We start from the raw sequence: 23,050 nt of genomic DNA on the forward strand, positions 1-23,050 counted from the left end.
AAAGTATACGTAAATGATATAACTTGAATTTTCAACTAAAGATAGAAAACTTAACTAATAACCTAAAACTTTAAAGATTTTTCTATAGTCTTACATGAAATTTATGTAACTGAAGATCAGATGTCTGATCTAGCGTGTCACTGTTAATCTATGCTATTTTTTTACTAAAAAGAATTGATTTTAAGATAATTTAGAGCATCACTCACTTTTAATAAGCCTACACGCACTCATTGGTATTAATTTTGAAATTAAGAACTCGGCTAAAAAGTTCAAATCAATATTTTTAATCCGAAAAAGCTGAAACAATCATTGGTATGGTTTTTTAAGTAGGCTCAATATTTTAAGGGTGAGTGCCCTCGTCACTAGCATAAACAGCCACAAATGTTGAAAAATCAACTTGAAAGCAATTTTCTTATGAAAATATGAGCCAACCTTCCTGTTATTATTTTTCGGCAGACAAAGTTTCCGCAATTCTTTTGAATTTATTAAACTGATAGAGCCACCAATACTACAACTTTTTGTTTGATATTATTCCACAGCGGGGAATTTTTCCCGGTTTTTATGGAAAATTCAACATGTTACGCAAAAATAAACTACAGTTGACTGTGTCTTAACATGCCTCAATTTAAAAGCAGACATTTTCTGTCAAACAGTGTTGGTTTTAGCGCAAGTTGAAATTAATAGAGACAAATTTGAAAAAGACAACGGGGTTGACAAAAAAGCTTCATTTCTTGCAAAATTAATAATTCATTTAATTGAAAGTTTGAGTGCTTTCAAAATTTTTACAATAAGCCACAACAAACTCCATTCTACTAAAAAAAATAGTGCGGTATAAAAATAATGAAAACAACATCGTATAACTGATTTTTGAGCTAAGGAAATGTAAATATAAACAATTTGTTTAGTTGTTTTCCTATCAATTTTGCATTTCCTTGTTTTGTTGTTGAGAACAAGGAGAAGCCATGATTATAAACAAAAGCAACTTTAGTGATGCCTTTATTATCAATAATTAATTCACAATGCAAATCTTTTTAAGGACAGATAAAAGAAATAATTTCTTTGTTTGAATGTCGATATGGGTAAAATATGAGCAAAATTCACTGATACCAGTTAATAAAAAAACCCTTGAGGTAAATTATTTTGAAATGTATTGAAAATGAAGCTGAAATAATTTATACTGAACTGTGTTTTGAAGCCAATTCGGTTCAAAATTCAATTGACATTTTTTATATGCGCCTTGAATGCTAATTAAAAATATGCATATAGAACTCCAATTCTACAAAATTAGATTAACTTCTGATTGTGTTACTGAAATTCAGGTCAATCGTGTTACTAATTTCCAGCGTCCAAAAAGTGTAGATTTTGAAATTTAGAAAAATGTAAAATCAGCATAGAAATTTATTGAACAAGGCGTCTCGGTAATGTGCGTACGCACATAAGGTTCCGACCCCTCTCATCCACATTCTTGACTTAGGCTACCAAATGATGAAGACTTAGAAAACCTTCATCAACATACATATCAGTCAATATACAACAAATGGGATACAATAATGTCACCCTAGAGGGCCGATGAACGTTGTTGTTAATAGGACAACTAGAAAGGACAACAATAAATATCAAACAACAAACATTATATACGACCAAAAATCGGTGGCTATAAAAAATAAAATGATAACAAAATCAAACTCGCATCAGAAAAACCTAATCGAAACGATATGACCTATACTTCATTAGAAAGATAAGAAACTTGTCCTCAATGCGACTGGTTAACAGGTCGATCAAAAAGAGCAAGGAGGTGCGAAGTTCAAAAAAACGTTTCCATTTTTGAAAACTATTGTTTTACCGTTATTAAGGTCTTTAGATATCAACTGAAATTACTAAAATGTTCATTTAAATCTCCGTAAGAAGCAACTAAGACACATATTTATCCAATGTTTCATTGCCAGAAATTACAAAGCCAATGGAACCTACGATTAATGTTATAAATTAAAAAGAAAACAAAAATCCTATAAAATAAACCAACACAAAAGAAATCTCAAATATTTTATGAAATCTCGTAGTAACAGTAATAACGAAGTCGCGAAACAAGCGTTTGAAGCTAAAATCCTTATAGGTATCAAAATACTCTTCATTGGAAACGTGTTTTGACCTGTGTTTACAGAGACTGAGCTACAAATCAACCGAAAAACGATTCAAAAAATGACAATGCTCCGTAAGAAGCAACTAAGACACATCATTATCCAATGTTTCATTGCCAGAAATTACAAAGCCAATGGAACCTACGATTAATGTTATAAATTAAAAAGAAAACAAAAATCCTATAAAATATACAAACACAAAAGAAATCTCAAATATTTTATGAAATCTCGTAGTAACAGTAGTAACGAAGTCGCGAAACAAGCGTTCGAAGCTAAAATCTTCATAGGTATCAAAATACTCTTCATTCAAAACGTGTTTCGACCTGTGTTTACAGAGACTGAGCTACAAATCAACCGAAAAACGATTCAAAAAATGACAATGCTCAAAAACCCAAATATGTTTTTGAAAACAAATATTTTCGAAAATTGAAACATACTTAAAATTTCAACAGACAGCGTTGAATTAGATTGTGATACTCTGGATGCCAAATAGGCCTTTAAATAATGAGAAAAAGTCGAAACCTTACGAAATAACAAATATTTAAAGAAGCCAAAATTTTAAACAGTTTTACGAGATAACACTATTTAAGGCAGTATAACAATAAGATCATACCTGCTAAAACCGTACTTTGTCACTTTTGTTTTATTTTAGCATCAGTGAGCTTTCCTTATAAAAACACTACGAGAAGATGTGAACAAAAAGAAACCCAAAAATTGAACAGTTTAGAAACCTCGAAAACTTTTGTGGAATCAATGGTCGAAGCCATATGTCACAACGTATAACCCAGCGCAAAAAAAAGTCTAAATCAACAAAAGCAATTTAGGTGTTTAATTTGTGAGATTGAGTTACATAGTTATGAAAACGAAAGCAAAAAGTGTGCAGTTGAAAAAATGTTTTTCTTCATTCATATTTAATGTCATTAAAACAAACAGCTATAGAGTGAAATCTTTAACTAGGTTGAATTATAGATCCTGAGGAAGCAATTGAGACCTATCGTTATCAGGTATATGGCGTACAATAACTAAAAAAACAAACATAAGCAAAAACAAAAAAGTCCAATTAAATTTTGCGAGATAACTGTTTCTCAGCCCAATAAGCATAAACTATATAACTAAAACAATTACCATATCCAAATACGCTTTTTTCCCAACGATGTGCGTTTTCTATAGCTTTTCTCAATTGGACTTGCCACTATTATGATAACTTGACAAGGCAACAAAATGAACTCAAAAAATGTGCAATTATGCTCAAAAATGAAAAAAATTGAAAGCGCGTTGTATAAAAAGAAAGAGACCATTAATTGAAAATAAAACCCTTACTAACATTTATTTATGACCAACAAGAAATCGTTTTCTGCTTGTTTTTACTGAGTCTGCAATCAAAGATGAGAGAAGTAAGATAAAAAATAGTGGCAAACTTCAAAAAGCAACCGATATTTTCATAAAACAATTATATTCAAAGTTAAAACAGACATTAGATAACAACTGAATGATTTATCTAGATTTATTTAAAAACCCTAAAAAAATAATTGGACCTTGAATGGGGGCAATAAGCCATTGGACTACAAAAATATATCAAATGAAAGCAAAATTCAAGAAAAAAAATTAAAAGTTTTTTACGAAAACAATTGGTCAGAACCACAAAAACCATGATCTTATTCAGTAACCGTAATATAATCTCGTTGCTCCTTGTTTTTTCAAAATAGTATATGTCATTCATTAAGCCCTGATCTGAATTTCTTGTGAGTAAAAAAAGTTTACATAAAAACCTTTTCATAGCGGAAATGTTTTGAAAAAAAGTCGCTCCCCATTAAAATCTAAAAAAACTTTTCTTTTTATGATCCATGACGAGATAAAAATCAGCCCAGAAGATACTGAGCAATCGATAAAAATACTCATTTGTACAAATGGTTGCGAAACAGATTATTTTTTCAACAAAATTTTTCAGGTTGTCAAAAATAAAAAAGCATTTTGTGTAATTATAGAATTTTAATGTGCAAGAAACTGGCGAAATAATAACTCCAGAAGACTCTGGAAGCCAGCGGGTATAGAACTAGCTGGTTTGTTAGCTTAAAAAGAATACGGCAGCAGATTTAAGGTGTCTACTTCCAGCAAAATTAAAATGATTGGGCTAAAAAAGCAAATTTGTTCAAGAAAAAGTCGAATTTTGAAAAATTTAGCAAAAATTGTAACCAAAAAACTCGGTTCGCAGAGTTCAGCAACCTTTCTCTATCTGTAGAGATAAAATCAATAACACTACAGTAAAAAATTGGAACAAAATTTAGCGAAATTGACGAAAATTAGGTCAAAATTACCGAAAATGTGAATAAAAACAGCTGAATAACGTCACTAATTCACAAAACTTTAAACCTCGATAACTCCCTTTAAAAAACAAAAATTGCGAAAATCTTTTCATTTCCATATTCTACGCTGAACGGGCTTTTTAATGATACCACTCACAACTCTCTACGATGATTATATCGATCGGCCAAATTCGACTGAACAAAAAAACCCATTTGAGTATATAGTTCCTCCCCCAATAAAGTGGGTCGGAACAATAACTCAGCACTGATTCCCGAAAGCCGCGCTGAGAAATGATTAAGTTAATTTCAGCCGTGTTAGATTCAACCAAGCAAAGTTTAGCTGCAAAAAACGGTTGTCCTTAAAAAGTAATAGATAAAACTGTCAAAGAATTGTTGTGAGAATGGGACTATTTAAGGAATTCTATATGATAGAAAATAGACGCTCAAAGAACTTAAAAAAATTTGTTAATATTTAGGTCGCCATTTTGTCAAATTTTGGCTATTAACGCCTAAAAAATAACTTGCCTAATTAATTCGCTTAACTAAGATCAATTAAATGGAACAAAGCACAAGTACATATATTATTTCGTCATTATATAAATAATCAAAAAAGAGTAAAAAAACCGCAGTTTTAAGTTCTATATTTCGACTTATCAAGTGATGCATTCAATTTAAAGCATTTATCTCAAATTTTTTAAACGATGGAATCTTACACGGCAAAAGCAGACCTGAATTACTTCAATAAAAATTGACCGAGAAAGTAACTTAACTCCGTTGTGCTATGTTAATACATGGGATTTACACGAAATTCGTGCAAATGGGTTGCAATCAAAAACTAGGCTATTTCGAAGGTGAAACATTAAACAAATTCCACAAAATGAGAAAATGTAAGAATTGTGGAATCGGTGATACGAAGCTCGTGGCCTAAATGGCAATATTGTACGTAAAGTAATTAAAAAACTAAACCTAAAATAAAATTGATTGCCGAAAAAGCCCTCAGCTTAGAATTTGGAAATAAGTATCACACTTTAAGTGCAACTAAGTGTATAAATAGCTATAAAAACTGTGGAATTTAGTAACGAATTTTGTGGGTTTTATCAATGTGTAATTTGGCTACCAAATTGGGGAATTAGAGTTACCGATTAAGCAATTTAACATAACCAAATTCCACAAAGGCAAAATCAGTCAAATGCCTGGCATCGATAACACCCTGTCGAATAAAATCATAACTAAAATTGTTGTCAAAGAATTGCAAACATCACAAAAATTCATATTCACTGATTGTTGTTTACCTTCACTCATAGACCATTGTCGGAGAACGAAGGATAACAATGGTCAGTAAACATGGATTTTTGTGATGTAACTCCATTGACTATTTGATTCCAACTTCGACGTTTTGTTATTTTAACTAATATTTGAACTGGGAACCAGCCTATTCGTAATAAAGTTGCCTCACGATCTTGCAAAGCGTAATGAACTCATAATGAAGAAAACTGGTGAATGCAAAAGTTCAGATTAATCTAGAAATGCAGAACCTAGATATTTCATAATGGAAATTAGTTTTTAATTTTGAAATGCGCTGGCTCACAACTCAATAGTTCTGACTCCAGAATCTCCCAAATTATATGAAAGAAATACAAGGTGAACTTGAGTTCTCTGATTCTAGATTTCAAACACTAATGCCACGAAGCGAGCCCCTCAATTTTTTGTATGTTTTCTATTCCCGATTTTGAAGGATACTGCTAAGGAACAAAACGCACCATTTACTTGGGCAATATCCGAAACGGCAATTTTTATTAAATTTTGCGTTTTGTGGAAACGAGTTGCAAAATTTGGTCCCACTTTTCAAGTTTCATATAACGTTTCCAACGATAGAATGATGTCACACAAAACGAGGAAATACGTCATTTATATCATATAAAAAATGTTACAATTTATAACTAGTATTCACGGATAAACAATTGGATAAACGGATTGTGACAATTGTTTCTAAGAAAAAGCCACAAGTTCAAATAAAACTTTTCTCCGAAAGGGGGTGTAAAACTTGTTTGTACCAAATGGTTTGTCCCGTTATTCAGTTCTCCATGATAAAAAATCGATTCGCTGTGCTACCATTGACACCCTCCCGTTACACCACTATTTTTTCTGATGGGTGGAGGGGGGAAGGGTAGAACCTGAAAAGTAATCCTATTGCAGCCTTATTTCAGCCCAATGCTTTTATCACCCCCACCCCCCCCTCCTCCTCCCCCTCTCCAAATGCCCTCCGTTCCGAGAAAATGGGTCGAGGACATTAGAGAGCATACAAACCACAAACACAAACAGAGGACAGATTAGAGAGGTTGAAAAAAGTAGAGATGCAGACATACCAGCACAGTCAATTTCGTCCTGGCTGTTTGGACAGTCTATCTTGCCATTACACCTCCACTCTTTAGGGATACAGTAGTGAACACCCGGACACTGCCACATGTTACCCCTCTCACCCACATCCCCACACACGTTCAGCTCTCCAGTCTTGTTCACACGCTCCAAATACCTGCCAGCCAGCATTTTTTTCAATTTTTTAAAAATTCCGTTATTAACCCCCCCCCCCCCCCGGTACATTAAGTTCAACGCCCCCAGTTACAGAGTATGTGCCAATACATAGTTTAAAAAATTATGCGTCAATATTGGGGTTTCCCACTATAGCCCCCCCATGAAAATATAGCCCCTCCCATTGTGGTATAATTACCATGATTGGGGGGGGGTGGTTACAGGTTATCTGACCACTAAGCTGGGGGGGGGGGGGGGCTATAATGGGAAAGAAACCAATATTGCACGAGCGCTCATATCAATTTCAACTTCATATTAGTACTAATGTCGTAATGAATTGAGCATTAAATTTGAATCCATTTGATCATTAATTTGTCAAATTCGTACCTTGATAGTTCCTCTGGTAGACTTTCTTCAGCGTAGTCGTCTAACTCTTGTAAGCTGGAGAAACGAGTCGACTCCACTTTGCTCGCCATTATCTGAACAAATTATTCCTTCAAACAAGAGTAATTACTCTCTAAAGTTGCCATTATTGTGTTTTGAAATGTAAATTATCTCGTTACCATTTGCATTTTATTCTTATGAGTATTAGAGTAAATTTAACCACGTTTTTTTTTGGTTTTCCGATCATATCATTCAAGATTCTACCAGAATTTTACAATGTGACTGACTCATCACCGTGCAAAGTTTTGACAAAACCTTAGCAGGTAAATAATTGCACAAATTAACGGTGGAGCTCAAAAACATTGAGGTTGCAAGAATCCATCAAGACAACCCTCATTCATATTGAAAAATCAGAAAATAAATAATAATTTTGTTTCCGCGTATCACAGCGGAGCTGCATTAGGCTTTTATTCTGCTATGCATTAATCGTAGCATGTTATCAACTTCCCTTTTCTATTATTCCCCACCCCAGTCGACAACGAATGGTTATCTTGCAAGATCTTGCAAGATTCTGGCAAAATCTTGCAAGACGATACATCGTCTTGCAAGATTTTCTTCCAAAATCTTGCAAGATCTTACAAGATAACCCTTTGTCTTGGAAGAATCTTGAACATTGCTTCCCATCAATTTTAGTTACATTGTGATACATAATTACAACCAAAATAGCATCAACTTTGTTTTCTTCCAGTCAAAATAAAAATTGAATCAATTTAGAAAAAAAAGTAAATTGTTTTCCATAGTAGCAAAACAAGAAACTTGAAGCTCGAATTAATGTAAATAAATGAGAGTAACCAGTATTAATACCAACGACTGTAATAAAATACCGATATCTGGTATAAATTTTGTTTCAAATGATCTCTGAAAACTCATTCCACTATATTTTAGTAATGGTTTGCGCTAAATGAAAGATAATGCGTCTAAAACAGCCAATGATAGAAGAGCTCGACCGGAACGGACTTGCAAGAATCTTGCAAGATAACCATTCTTCTTGCAAGATCTTGCAAGATAACCATCGTCTTGCAAGATCTTGCAAGATAACCATTTTCTTGCAAGATCGTGCAAGATAACCATTTTTTGCAAGAATCTTGGAAGATCTTGCAAGATAATCATCTGGTCTTGACTAGGGCACATCTCAGATTCCGCATATATGATCTTTTTCGGTGACTATCGCTACTTTCTTAGAAAATGAAACTTTAGCAGGTATAACCATTTCAGCCAGGCGATGGTCAACTTAATGCTATGGTTAAGTGACCGCTAATTCTCAAATAGACAGCTTCACGGAGGCAGAGGGTCGAATCGCCGATCGATTGCGTGTCAATCAGACACCTTACCTCTTGGTCATCAGGTCAAATTTCAGAGCTAGATAAAATCTCTTGCTGTATATTAACATATCAACGGTTTAAAAATGTCCGCAGATGAAAAGCATCACTTATTATATCACACCATAACCGTGTACTGAATATCAAAGCTTCGGTTTTCCAAGCCTGTGAATGTTACTTACTTAGAATTGACCAAATTGCAAAGATGAAAACAAATGTCTTTGAATTCATACTTGCTATCTACTCTGGACTTTTACTTGAGTGCCGTTTATAAGTTCATGAAATTTTGGAAAAACCATCTACATTAAAGAATTCAAACTGCGATTCTAAAGAAAGCGGAAGCCACATACACTTTTCCCCTCCAAATTGTCGCCAAAAAGTATTCAAAAATGTAATTAACAGTCGCGATTTGTGTCTTCTCTAAAGTATTAAGATAGAGTGTAATTATTCATGCGTACATATGAGGTCAAGTTCTCCTTTTGCAATTAGGCGCCAGTTCTGCAGACTAATGCCAAATCAATTTTTTATAAGTAAATTCTTGGTCCTAGATGTTTGAGGAAGTAACAGTTAATCACCATCTCAATTTCAATATCAACTAATTCATATAGTTTTTACAAAAAAAGACATTATTTATTTCAAATACACAGTTTTTTGATGTTTCAAACTTTCAATTAAATGTACATTGATTTCTCCAATTTAAAAATGTAGCTTCCTCAGTTGACGAAAGGTGGCAAGTTTTGCCCAAAACATAACCAATAAACAATTTCTAGTACTATGCGTTTACTACAAAGTTTTTTTTAGAAAAGCCACTATACCAGCCACTGGTGTAGAATAAGTATTATAAACTGATCAGAAGTTTTGCTTTATTTGGGAATAACGCGCAATTTTCTATTGAATAAACCATTATCATCAAACCATCAAACCAATTTTCTGTATTTTGGTAGAGTATAATTTCATCTTAGCCTGCTTGTCCAAATAAAAATTGACAATCAAATGTTTTCTAATAAATTTTTAAATTGCTTGCTTTTTCTTATTTTGATTGCATAAACTACTTGAGTTAAGATATTTTTAAAGAAAAGTTATGCTGAGACAAAATTTGAGGTTAGAGGTCTTCTCACTCAAATGTTGTGGAAGAGACAGTTTGAATTTATTGACTGTCTTTTTTGACTACTCACTGTGCAAAGATGGTGTTTCAGCTCCATTTGAAAAATATATTTTTTGGTTCTCAGTTTTTTGAGCGAGACAAAAGATCAGCTTTTGTAACATAATCTTTTATTGTTGGGTAACAGGTGATGGACAAAAAAACAAACTTTTATTTTTATTCGGAGTGACACACAAACAGTGAGAAATGAAGGGCTCTGGAAGCTTTCAAATTAAAATTGACCAGTGTAAAAATAACCTGTTGCAAGCCGTTTCAAACTCCAAAGATATGGCGAATTGAAAATAAGAAACAATCAACAAATTAAGAGACTACAATCAAGGTAAGAATTTAGATTTTTCCTGTCGAGTTCAGCTGGTCGGGGGGAGGGTAGTTTTCAAGGGTTTTACCTGCCACCCATTTCAATTTGCATACAGATATCGATGAATAATCTAGTATATCTAGTACTATATAATGTTCTAGTAGTATACAAAATATGGTGCTAGAATAATTGGTCGACAGGGCCTAGCCGTCAAGGAAAAAATGAGAAATTTAGCCGACAATTTTATTATTATTGGTCTAAAATTCTAAGTTTCTCTCTTTGTAGTCGAGAAAAACTTAGACTACAAAGAGGTGGCCATCATAATGGGCTGAGGCGGTGGCGTGGCCACCATAATATATCTAGTAGCATATAACTTTTACGTTTCAGATTCCAAAAAAAGTAGATGGACTGACCTTGTTCATGTTGCACACAGATATAGAGGGAAAGGTGAGGGTGCGAGTGTGTTCCATCTGTGTGATGACTGTGACTGGCCACCTGAAGAAATCCACCAACAAACTGCACGTCTGCCAGGTGAAGCCAGCCACACACAGCAACACCAGCGCCACCCAGATGAACCGACGCAAGTCTGAACCCAACTTGGCAGCTCTCGCCACCCCATGCACCTGTAAAAAATAAAAATTTGTTAAAAATAAAAAAATAAAAATAAAAATTTTTACAGGTAATTTTTTTTATTTTTGAACTCTTTAATGCTTTTCCCCGTTATTTTTGGGCATATCCTCGACTCGGGTGGTGATATTTACTAAATGCTTGGTTTCTTCATCAGCTAGTTAGATTAAAAAAACATTAGTTATAGCTGCCATCAGTAGAGACTGCTCGGATCATTTCTGTTTTTGCTCACTTTCTTTAAATTTTCCGTAAGTAGACACCTTAAAACTGCGTCATAATCTTCGTATGATCAAAAGGCGAGCTAAGTGTACACCTACTGCCTATAAGAATCTTCTTTAATTATAAATTCGCCAGTTTTTTCGCAAATTTAAACATTATACAAACATTATACAAAACATATACAAACAAGAAATTCTACAAAATTCATTATTTTTTTTGAAACACTGAAGAATTCGTTTAAAATTGATACATTTCACAACACATAACAATTTAAACAACTGCGAGCTTCCTTGGAAGCGCAGTATTATCAGGGCTGATCCTGGTCTCAAAACAGATCCTTACGGTAAAAAAAAAATTAGATTTTAATGGGGCGGACTTTTTTTAAACAGTTCCACATTTGAAAAATTTATGTACATTACTGACAAGAATTTCAAATCAGGACTCAATTATTGACAGATACTATTTCCAAAAAATGAAGCGCAGCAGACATACATTATTGTTTCAGAGTTAAGCTCATGCTTTTTAAGGCTCCGACCCTTTCTTGTCGTAAAACTTTGTGTGTTTTGCTTTGATCTGTAACACTTTGTGTAGTCCATTGATTTAGATACCCCAGTCAAAGATCAAATTGGCTTCTTATGAGGAATGGGTGAACCTAGACAATGGTTTCAGATGTTATCTAATTTCTTTTATAGTTTTGAATATATCTGTTTTAAGAATATGTCTCTGAACTTTTAAACTCTGCCGCTATTCCATCTTATTCTCTCAACTTCTGGCGTAGTCTCAGTAAATAAAGGCGGTAACCCATTTCTTGTGAGTTAAAATTTAAAATGTGTAACGGTTTTATATTTAACTAACTGTTTCTTGGTTTTGATTCTGAGAGTTTTCATTTTTTTGGAGAAGTTTTCTGAGCACAATTGCAAACTTTATAGTTCGATTTTGTTTCCTTGTCGAATTACCACCATATTCAGAGCTCCGATTGAAGGAAAGCATATTTGGGAAAATTCACAGCGTTGAGAAAAGGCGTATCTGAACATGTTAAATGTTGATTGGGTTACCGCAGTGAAAACAAACGGTAACCCACTTCCTGTGAGGTATAATTTTAAATTTGTAAAGGATTTTTGTTTAACTAATGGTTTGTTAGTTTCGATACTACAAGTTTCGAATTCTTTTAAATTTTAAAGCATAATTGCGTATTTTATAGTTCTGTTTTGTTTCCCTGTCGAATCGCTATCTTGCTCAAAGATCCAATTGAAGGAAAGGATTCTAGGAAAAAAGCACAGCGTGGAAAAAAGACCTACCGGACTGAATATTTTAAAAAATTTTGTTGAATAGGTTCTGACTTTGGCCTGAAGTTCTGTTTCCAAAATTGTTGTTTTTTTGCCAAAATTTGTCTTTTTCTTTGTGGTACGACATATAACTGCTATTGATATGTCCTAATTGCTTCGCCAGGACGTATAACTGAACCATTTTAAAGATTCCAATCTATAGTTTTTTGTTTTGATGACTTTCAGAACGATTTTGTCAACTGTCTGATTTCTGCTCTCAACTTTGTCACCATGTAAATCAACCTCACTAATGAGAAGTCTCTGTTAGTTATATGTTTTCTGATGGCTTCATTTAATTGCAAAAAATTTTCGAGATTTCTATGCTGTTCAGATATTGGATTTCTTTTTATTGCAATTTCTCATGAGTATTTTTATAAGGAAGACCCGTTGACGTTCGAATGAGAAGCAGGTGATAATTTTCAGTTTTTGCAGATAACATCCTATAAATATAGCGTCTCGATCAGTGAGGTGTGGTAAAAGTGTTTCTGAGGTTTTGGCTTCTGTCTGTATTTGTTGCTTTTTATAGCCGTATGACGTACAGTGGAAAAAATCAGGTCTCAATTGCTTCCTATGGAGATATAAATCAAAGTTTTAGCGTTTTCATTAATATCTAATGAGAATAATTGGTTTGAAATTAATTGTTTGCAAAAATAGAATTGTTTTTTATCTTCACACCTTTTGCCCTTTTTGACGATCTGTTATCCAGTCAGTTGAGGACCGGTCCCATACCTTTTCTAATGAAGTATAGTTTAGTTTGTTTTGTTTAGGTTATATATCCTGCAAGTTCAGTTTGGTTATGTTTTTTTTTCTAAATGCAGAAATCGAGTTTTTGTGGTAATTAATGTTTGTTATTTGATGTGTATTATTGACTTCTATAGTAAATTTTATCGGTCATCTAAAGGGGCATTTTTTAATTCAATTAGTGATTTAGTGAACGATATGTATATTTTTGAAAGTTTTCTTCTCTTCATCGTTCGGTAGCCAATTAAGTCAATAATGTGGATGAGCGGGGTCAGAATTTTCTGCGCGTACGCAGATTACCGAGCCTCCTTGTTAGTTCTTATGACACCTACTTCAACTATTTTCGCAAACATTCACACCAAAAACATTGCCCGAAAAAAACCTAATCCCCCAAAATTGTACCCATACGTTACAAATTCCTATTTTTGAAAGCAATAGTACAATTTATATGAAAAATTAAAATTGGGTTGAAATAATAAAGGCTAAAATAAAAGAGGTGAAAGAGGTTATACCAGTTATACATTATTATAGTTCTCCATTTTACTGCAATCATTTTGATAATTCGAAAGTAAGTTTTCTTTACTGTAATTTTCTTTTATTTCGAACAAAAAGTGCAAAATTTGTAATGGTTTTTTTCAGTGGGTGAATATTTTTTGCAACCTCCTATGTGCCATAATTTACACAACAAAAGACGCACAATATTTCTTCAAGATAAAATCAGGAAAAATCGAGGTAAAATTGTCTATGCATGTTCATTTTTGACAACTTTAAGTTTCTCTCAAACTTTGGAGCTGTGCAGTTTTCGAATTACCCTGGTCGGGACAAATTGGCTAAATTACAAGAACTTACAAGTTTCTCACGAAGAATGGTCAACTTGTACTTACAAGTCTGATAGTTATCTTGTAATTTTCTTCCAAACTTCTCCATAAGGGTAGAAATAGTGATTTTTTTGCATTTACATTTTCAAATCTGATTAACTCATTGATTCGTGTGATAAAAACATCAAGAAGACATGACTATTTGGATCTTTTCCGTTTGTGCCCCCAGCTTAGTGAGTGCATATTTTTTTGCACCCCCAGACGCACGTGCCATATTTTTATTTAATGATTTATTGTGTACGGGCACGCGATCTGTAACTGGAAGCGCATAACGTGCGGGGGGAACATACGGAAAAGGTCCGACTATTAATTCATAAAACTTGTGTGTGTTTGTGTGTGTGTGCGTGCGTGTGTGTGTTTGTGTGTGTGTGTGTGTTGTGTGTGTTTGTGTGTGCGTGTGTGTGCGTGTGTGTGTGCATGTGTGTATATACAAAAAAATTCTGTTAAGGAACTCTATAAGGACGAACATGGACCCAAAGGAACTCTCAAAGAAACCTTCTTCAACTTCGGCAACAACAAGAAAAAATAAAAAAACAGGAATTTTGAAGATCAAGAAATGAATCAAAAAATTTTGAATAAATGAAGATCAAGTTGAAACATTTCAAAAAAGAAGATTGAAAATGGAAGGATTTTTCTTTTGATGCACCAGATTAATATTTTTCTGATCTTTTCTTTTATTTTTGCCAAATGTGTCGATGCGAAAATATGTGTACATTCAAATTTAAAATTCTCATTGTTTTCCCGATATCAGGCAAGAAGCAGGGATAACTTGTAAGAAATTTATAAGACCGAATAGTAAACTTCTAAGAACTTATAAGTTGGATGGTTGACTTGTAGGAACTTGTACGGTTTATTTAGTAAACTTGTAAGAAGTTATAAGTTTGTTGGTAAACTTACAAAAACTTGTAAGATAAACTTATATGGCGATGAATAAGCTTATAAGAATTTGTAAGAAACTTGTAAGTTCTTACAAGTTAGCCATTCAGTTTCGACCAGGGTAGTTATACAAGTTATACACGTTAACCTCAGTTTTTGATAATCCATGCGCCTATAACATTGAATGTGCCAACCACTACATCCATTTCTTATTTGCTTAACATATAATTGAGATAGATAAAGCGCTTTCCAAAATTGGAAATTTTTCCGCTCAAAATGATGTAAGAGTGGGGCTGGAATGGGAGGATTTTTTAGGAAAATGCAGCTCAAAACTCTTACATCTTTTTGGGCTGCATTGAGCTTCCAAGGGGGGTAAAATGGTGTAAGAGTGAGGGGGTAAAAGACAAACTAACCCCCTACTCTTACATCTTTTTTGGTCTGCCAAGGGGGGTAAAACGATGTAAGAGTTCGAGGGTAATTTGTCTTTTACCCCCTCCCCCTTACAACAGTTTACCCCCCCCCCCCTCTTGGCAGACCAAAAAAGCTGTAAGAGGGGGGGTTAATTTGTCTTTTACCCCCTCACTCTTAGACCATTTTATCCCCCTTGGAAGCCCAACTTTTACATCATTTTACCCCCCTAGCAGCCCAGCTCTAACATCATTTTACCCCCTCAATCTTATATTGTTTTAGCCCCCATACCTGAAGACTGCCAATCTTGAACCCACAACCTCTGTACCCTCAGCTTCGTCGCCTTATCCTCCAGACCATCAAAGCTTGTCAAACTCTTGACGGTCTATATATATGAATAATACTTGTTAGAATTGACCCATCTCAACAAATTACCCCCTCACTCTTACATCGTTTTACCCCCTCAGAAAAAATTAACCCTCACTCTTACACCAGTTTACCCCCCTGAGCAGCTCAACTCTTACATCATTTCACCCCCTCTGAACAAATTACCCCCTCACTCTTACAACATTTTAACCCCCTTGACAGCCCAATTCTTGCATCATTTTACCCTCTCTGGACAAATTACCCCCTCACTCTTACAACATTTTACCCCTCTTGGCAGCCCAACTCTTACATCATTAAACCCCCTCTGAACAAAATACCCCTTCATTCTTACACCAATTTACCCCCCTTGGCAGCCCAACTCTCACAGTCAGGGGGGTAATTACTGAAAAGTCCTCCCATTGCAGCCCATTGCAGCCCACTCTTACTTGGCAATTTCAGTCAGGGGGGTAATTCCTGAAAAGTCCTCCCATTGCAGCCGATTGCAGCCCACTCTTACATGGCAAATTCAGTCAGGGGGGTAATTCCTGAAAAGTCCTCCCATTGCAGCCCATTGCATCCCTATCTTACATGGCAATTTCAGTCAGGGGGGTAATTCCTGAAAAGTCTTCCCATTGCAGCCCACTCTTACATGGCGATTTTACCTAGGGGGGGGGGGTAATTCCTGAAAAGTCCTCCCATTGCAGCCCACTCTTACATGGCAATTTCAGTCAGGGGGTAATTCCTGAAAAGTCCTCCCATTGCAGCCCATTGCAGCCCACTCATACATGGCAATTTCAGTCAGGGGGTAATTCCTGAAAAGTCCTCCCATTGCAGCCCATTGCAGCCCACTCTTACATGGCAATTTCAGTCAGGGGGGTAATTCCTGAAAAGCCCTCCCATTGCAGCCAATTGCAGCCCTATCTTACATGGCAATTTCAGTCAGGGGGGTAATTTCTGAAAATTCCTCCCATTGCAGCCCATTGCAGCCCACTCTTACATGGCTATTTCAGTCAGGGGATAATTCCTCGAAAGTCCTCCCATTGCAGCCCAACTCTTACATCATTTTACCCCCTCTGAACAAATTACCCCCACACACTTACATCAATTTACCCACATAGACAAATTACCCCCCCCCCCACTCTTACATCAAATTGGGAGGATTTTAGGGAGGACATTCGACCCGGGTACTATACATATGTAAAACTAAATTTCTATTTTAACAGAGATGTTAAATTGCTTGAAGTTTTTTTCCTTGGTTTGTTAATTTTAGCACATCGAATTAGAAAATTGACAATAATAGATTTAGACTTTGATACGTTCATTAGTTTTGAATTGACATTCTTCTCTATTCCAAAAACTAGAGCATGCATTTTGTCACTGTTTTCCGTAAAAAAAGCGTCAATCAGCTTCGAGGTTCTCAAGTTTAGTACTAATTAGGGAGATATATTTCCTCTTCTGCATTTCCCGTCTGTTGTTCACAAATCAAAAAACAATTATTTCAACCACAGACTTTTCAACCCCGCCACCCCCCCCCCCCCCCCCATTTGAATTCCTCATAAATTTGGAACAAATAAAATTCAAATTTCTTGTATAACTCAATTTTTTCCCTGAAATTCAGACTATTTATCAGAAAAAAACTACACTTCTTAATCCTCAATTAATAAAACAAAGGTTTGTTATAAAATTATTCACCTACTAATTTTTTGTCATTTCGCTCTAACGGCCGAGTTCGTGTTGTTATTTTGTATCACTAAAATTCTAATGACTCGTTGAAATCAATAACAACGCACATACGCATACTTCCTTAAATAGCATAGGCGAATCAAAATATTTTATTTTAAATGCAAATTTGAATTCAGTTATATTTATCTATTTTATATTCTTAGCAAAGAGAAAATGGAGTTTTTAAGTAGACGTGAACATTTTTTTCCATGCTATGAAATCAACTTTGCATAATTTTGCCAAAAAAATAAAATCTGAATTAATTTTGAAGCACCAACAGCATTGAAACAAGTTTATCAGAAGCCTCATCTGACGAGCTGCTCAAATCATCCCAATCGAGTTATTGTTTATAAAAGCATGTTGTTTTTTTTTAAAAAAACGTATCTTTGACTTTAGTTTAATTTTGTGTATCTACAGACGTGCATGCTTGGCGTTGCATTAGAGGAATAGCAAAGATACAATTTAACTGTGCATATTCAGCTCTAGAATGGCATCATTTTTTAATAAAAAAGTTTTAAAAAAATATTGTTGTACAATAAAACCAAAAAGCTGGTGTTAATGCTTGAAGATGAAAACACTCACCATATTTTTAAACAACCAACAGATTATTTCAGATAATACACGAGAATACAATCAAACCAAAGGAAAAGATTAAAAGTTAAAGCGCCGCGTGTGACAGAAAATTCAGCATTTCTTATAATTCTTACCAAAACTTACAAAAACTTTGACGCGAAAATTATATACGGATTAAGATATGCAGTTTAGCCGACAAAGAAAGACTTAAACTTCATCCGTTAATTATTTCGATTGGTCTATGTTCAAATAAACTGCTAGTTTGTCCGACCATCACTTTTGGTGGGCGGTCGAGTAGATTTCCAACCTAACTTTAACTCTAAATTTCTAATTTTTAGCCGCTCAGCCGAAAACCCCTTTCGGCCACTTAGGTGATCGCCAAAACCCATTTCTATGTTATTAATATTTGTTGAGTAGAATAAAGAATAAAGATGTTAAATTTTGAATGCGACAATAATTAGCTTCTAACTAATTTGCAAATAAGATAAACAGATTGAAGAGATGAAAATGTGAGCGGAGAGCAGAAGATGAGACAGCTGTTTGTTTGAAGCATCTGTCTCATTAAGATAAAAGGAGCACCCGACTGTCGAACAAAGAGATTAACCAATTTATCAAGTAGAAATAAAAGGCGAACAACGATCTCAACTGTTCATAGCAGATCACATGAAACAGATTACGAAATGTGACCCAGGTTGAGGCTCTCGATTGACCTCGATTTTGTCACATACCGTTTTTGACGCACACGGGGTTAATTTATACACTTCAAATTTTGTATTATCTAATTAAACGAGTCATTTTGATACATGTGAAAATTTAGAAAAAAAGAACAACTTTCACGTGATCAAAACCATTTTCCTTCATTTCCTTAATCGTTACATTTTGCAAAGGTTTTGAAAATCCACAACATGTTTGGCTACCATATTGAAGTAGATTTGATACTCTCAATTTTTTGATATTCAAATTGTTACTTTCCCTGAACGGAGAACTACGATGAGATTTTCATGAAAAAAAAAGGGTAAGAATAAATTTCTTCAAAAAAAAACCAGGGCTCATTTCCATTGCAAAAGACTCCTAGCAAAAGCTTTTAAAATGAACTGAGAATTTGGCTTTCAAGATAGATTGTTTGAATTGTGAGAATTGTGAAGAATACTTCAAAATTTCCGACGATTGGAGCTCAAAACAATTACAGTTTCAACCATTTCTCGAGTTTCTTAAATTGAAAATTTGAGCAAAGTTACTCCTAAAACAAAAAAACAACTATGGGAAACCAATGGTAGCTCTGATTAGCACAAAAATGTGATCGTATAAACGTATTCGAACAAAATTTACAGTTTTGATTTTCTCCGATTAACATATTTGACGTAGAAAAAAATCAATTAATGATTAGATAACTGTATGAATTGATTGGAAACAATTTAATGTTAAATTCAACTGTTCAAATACGTTTTGAGAGTTTACGTTTGCAATAACATTGGATTTATTTCATTATTCTTTGTTTCCATTTTGTAAATTTTGTGTCCATTTCTTTCAAACTAGTCTAAATTTTTTGCATTTATTTGACAAAAAGGAAATTAGTTTTTATCGTCTTTCTGATGCTTTTTGAAAAGATGTGAAAAAACTTTTTCCAAGTGCATGGTTTAAAAAAGAATACTTCACTACCAAGTGAATGCTTCTGCGCGTTTCCACCTTCTAGCATTTTTGGCGTCTGCTTACAAAAATTTATTTGATTTGCAAACAAAAACTCTGGGCGAAAAATTTCTAGCCAAGGTTTGAATATTTGTGTAATCCATTTAAAAAATTTATATAGATCTCTCTGGTATTTCTCTTCACCTTTAACTGAAATACGAGTTCAGATGATGATTCATATAGACAATCATGGTTTTGTCTCCTACTTTAATCCTTCGTACTATTTCTAGTGACAAGATATTTTTACAGTGGTTGTGGTTGAGAGATTTATGTGCGGACAACGTTATGTCAACTTTATGTGAGGACAAAGATCACCGAGCCTAGCCTTTATCGTATAAAATTGAAGAATTATGACTTTTATTATGCTTTAAGCATCTTCCCTGTCCCGATATGTTTAAAAATCAGTTTTGAAAATGCAAAAACAATTAATAAGCAAAATCAATCATTGTAGCTTCAATAGAACTGAAAAAAAATTCAAGATATTAAAAAAAATGGCGTAAAACTAATCCTTGAGTCAACTTGATGCAATCGAGCTAAAGACTAAAATAGATGGAAAAACTTGATAAACACAATTTCCCGTTGAATTGTATGGCTCAGAATTTTTCAGGTATTTCCAAAACCCAAAATTCCAGGGACCAAAGTTTCCTCATTTCAGAAATTTAAAAAAAAATAATGGAAAAAAATTTTTAAGGTGACGGTATTGATATAATGTATCAGCAAATATCTAAGAGAATCGGAAACTTAATATCTTCCCGTCCGTAGTTATTTTTATACTTTTATACTTCAATACTCAATCTACTCACTAAATCCCGAAACCACATCTAAACCTGGCATTTAATACCGAAAACAAATTTTTCGCAACTTAAAGTGAAAAAGTTAAAAAGCTTTTTAACGGGAGGAAATTTGGAGTTGCATTGGCTTAAGAAAAAAACTCAGGTTTAAGAAAAATCCTTAAAAAATGCTTAAGAGTGAATATTTTTTGGAATCTAAATTTTATTTTGAAAATTTTGTAAACTTGACAAAAAGTGTGGTTAAAAATTTAAATTTTGAAAACCTCTTTGTGAACATATTAATAGTTTGGTCCTTAATTTACTGGAAGAAATAACTGACGTCTAAAACATTACTTGTGTTTTTGATGGAACACGTTCTTGTAATCTGACCAGTTGGCTATTTAATTTCTCCTTAACTTTGTTTTTTTTTTGGTTTTTGTTTTTTTCCCAGATTTCTAATGGAAAAATCCAAACTTCATTTTCTCAAAGATTTAATTAGGTGAACAAACTTTGGTTGCATAAATTGAGCAGCAAAAAATGAGTTTGTCGCAGTTTCCGTCGGAAAAACACAGAAAAAGAAAATATATTTGAATTTGTGCTTTTAAAATGTGAGCTAGAAAATTTTCTAGGAACAAATTCGAATTAACCTGCGCGCTGAGAATTACATTTTTGATTTTTTTTTCAAAACAAATATAAATTACAACTGCTTTATAAACATCTTTCTTTGAGCTAAGAGGACAGTTTTTTTCGGGAGAAGAGGAATAAGAACATATTTTATGCCTCTTTGATCTGGACTAGTGATACATGAGTCAAAATGGGTCTCCATTACATTCAATTCTTATTCTCTTAACAAATTTTTTAATGGTTTCAGTAATAGGCATCTTTGTTTCCGTTAAGAAGACTTAAAAACCTATTTGTTCTTCGAATGCTGTCTATCTACCACCCCCACCCCCTAGAGTATATGTAACATATCACTTTGGTATGTAGAAGCCAGAACGCGCGATGTGAGGTGTGACTTTATTTTCTCAATGCCTGGGTATAGAATAGATCCAAACAACAAAACATCTGGACCAATATTGGGACATCAGACACCGGGTTAAAGACTAAATATCCTGCTATCATACCATAGTAGTTTCCTGGAAAAAGAGTCGACTGAGAGCAGTGCAGTCATCGTTGCCATCGACCTGCATCAGTCTCCGAAGGTGTTTCTCCTCATTTTCGTCTAGTTCCGATAACTCCTTCAGTAAATAGTCTTTTGTCGTATCAAAATGGTTGGACGTTGAACTTGGATTCACAGCCGAGTTCTTCAGAATCGGTTTGACAGACGTTGGGTGCTTCCGAGTGGGCGATGATGGCGACCTTTGAAGCTGCAAAGAAGGGTTATACCTTGCAGTGAGGTTCTTGGAGGGTTTTGGGTTGCTTTTGGGCGCGACAATTCCAAAGTTAGGAGGTAGGGGTGGAACATTGTTGAAGTTATGGATCTCTGGTATGGTGAGGGGTCTGGTGATTCCAGTTTGTAAGGTACTAAGAGGTTCCAGAGGAATTGAGACGTTTGCATGGTTTGATGTGGGAAGGGTGTGAGAATGCTAAAATAATAACCAGATCAGAGTTAAAACCACGCACGTGCAGGTTTTAAAAATCCGAAAGTGTGTACAGTGCCAGAAGTTAAAATAACAGAAGTTTCAATATACTTAGCCAGAAGTTGACTTCCTTGATTTTTCGTCATTTTAAAACGTGCACGTTTCGTTTTTTAAATAATGGTTACGTGACTCTGCTTAAAGTCACTGAGAACTTCTGGCGTTATGGAGAACCGCTTCGAGTTTCGAAGTGACTTCTGCGGAGTCACTTGATCATGCTTAAAACACGAAACGCGCACGTTTTAAAATGAAGAAAGTCAACGGAAGTCAACTTGTGGCTAAGTAAAAACTTATGGCATTTTAACTTCTGGCACTGCAGACTTTCGGAATTTTAAAATGTGCACGTGAGTGTTTTAAGCAATGTTACGTGACTCTGTAGAAGTGACTGCAAAATTGTGGCAAAGAATTTTTAGATATTTATGCCCCCCCAGTATGTTATGCCTCTCCACCTCACTAAGAGTGCACGTGTCATAGCAAAGCCAATCATTATGTTTAAAAAATGACACGTGCGTCCGGTGCAAAAATATGAACCCACTAAGCTAGGGGCACACAAGGAAAGGATCTAAATTTTTAAGCACTACTTGGTTCTTGATAAACGCCAGAAGTTCTCGATGACTTCAAGCAGAGTCACGCAACTAATACTGAATGAAGGTTACACCCTAGATCATCGCCATCGACAGATACTTTGCGATATATGTGATTTGAGGAAATTGAAAATATTGTTAATTTCAAAATGCTCGGAATTAAAGTTCCAATTGTAACATTTTGTTAGAGTATAGCTTCTAGTTGTCTTGTTAGACAAGAAAATTCTTCTAACACAACTGTTCTTGCAAGATGTCACTTAATGAAACCCGGAAGAAAGCGCAGTTAAATTGTGTTTGAAGGTTAACAGAAAACAACCTAAGGAATATTGTGCATCAAAAAAGCTTGACAGAGCTTGACAAGAAGCTCAACTTGTTAAACTTATACTTGGCTAGAGAAATGAAGCCTTGAAGATCACGTAAGAACATAAAAATGGGTTATAAGAGA

At 34.4% G+C, this 23,050-nt stretch overlaps 2 protein-coding genes across 2 annotated transcripts in view; one reads left to right on the forward strand and one right to left on the reverse strand.

Annotated features, from left to right (window-relative positions):
- The window catches only part of LOC142335556 (uncharacterized), a 127,196-nt gene that overhangs the window by 89,229 nt on the left and 14,917 nt on the right, over window positions 1-23,050 (reverse strand). The window contains exons 2-5 of the mRNA XM_075384093.1: window positions 21,509-21,970; window positions 10,607-10,816; window positions 7,358-7,449; window positions 6,808-6,974 (exon numbers count right to left, since the gene is read on the reverse strand). Coding sequence (XP_075240208.1) covers window positions 6,808-6,974; window positions 7,358-7,449; window positions 10,607-10,816; window positions 21,509-21,970 — 931 coding nt within the window. The remainder of the gene's footprint in view (window positions 1-6,807; window positions 6,975-7,357; window positions 7,450-10,606; window positions 10,817-21,508; window positions 21,971-23,050) is intronic.
- LOC142355630 (ubiquitin-like domain-containing CTD phosphatase 1) overlaps window positions 1-23,050 on the forward strand; it is a 161,485-nt gene that overhangs the window by 54,517 nt on the left and 83,918 nt on the right. The gene's annotated exons all lie outside the window — the stretch shown is intronic.

This window comes from Convolutriloba macropyga, chromosome 2, assembly GCF_964194025.1.
Source record: "Convolutriloba macropyga chromosome 2, txConMacr16.3, whole genome shotgun sequence".
In the NCBI taxonomy this organism is placed as follows: domain Eukaryota; kingdom Metazoa; phylum Xenacoelomorpha; order Acoela; family Convolutidae; genus Convolutriloba; species Convolutriloba macropyga.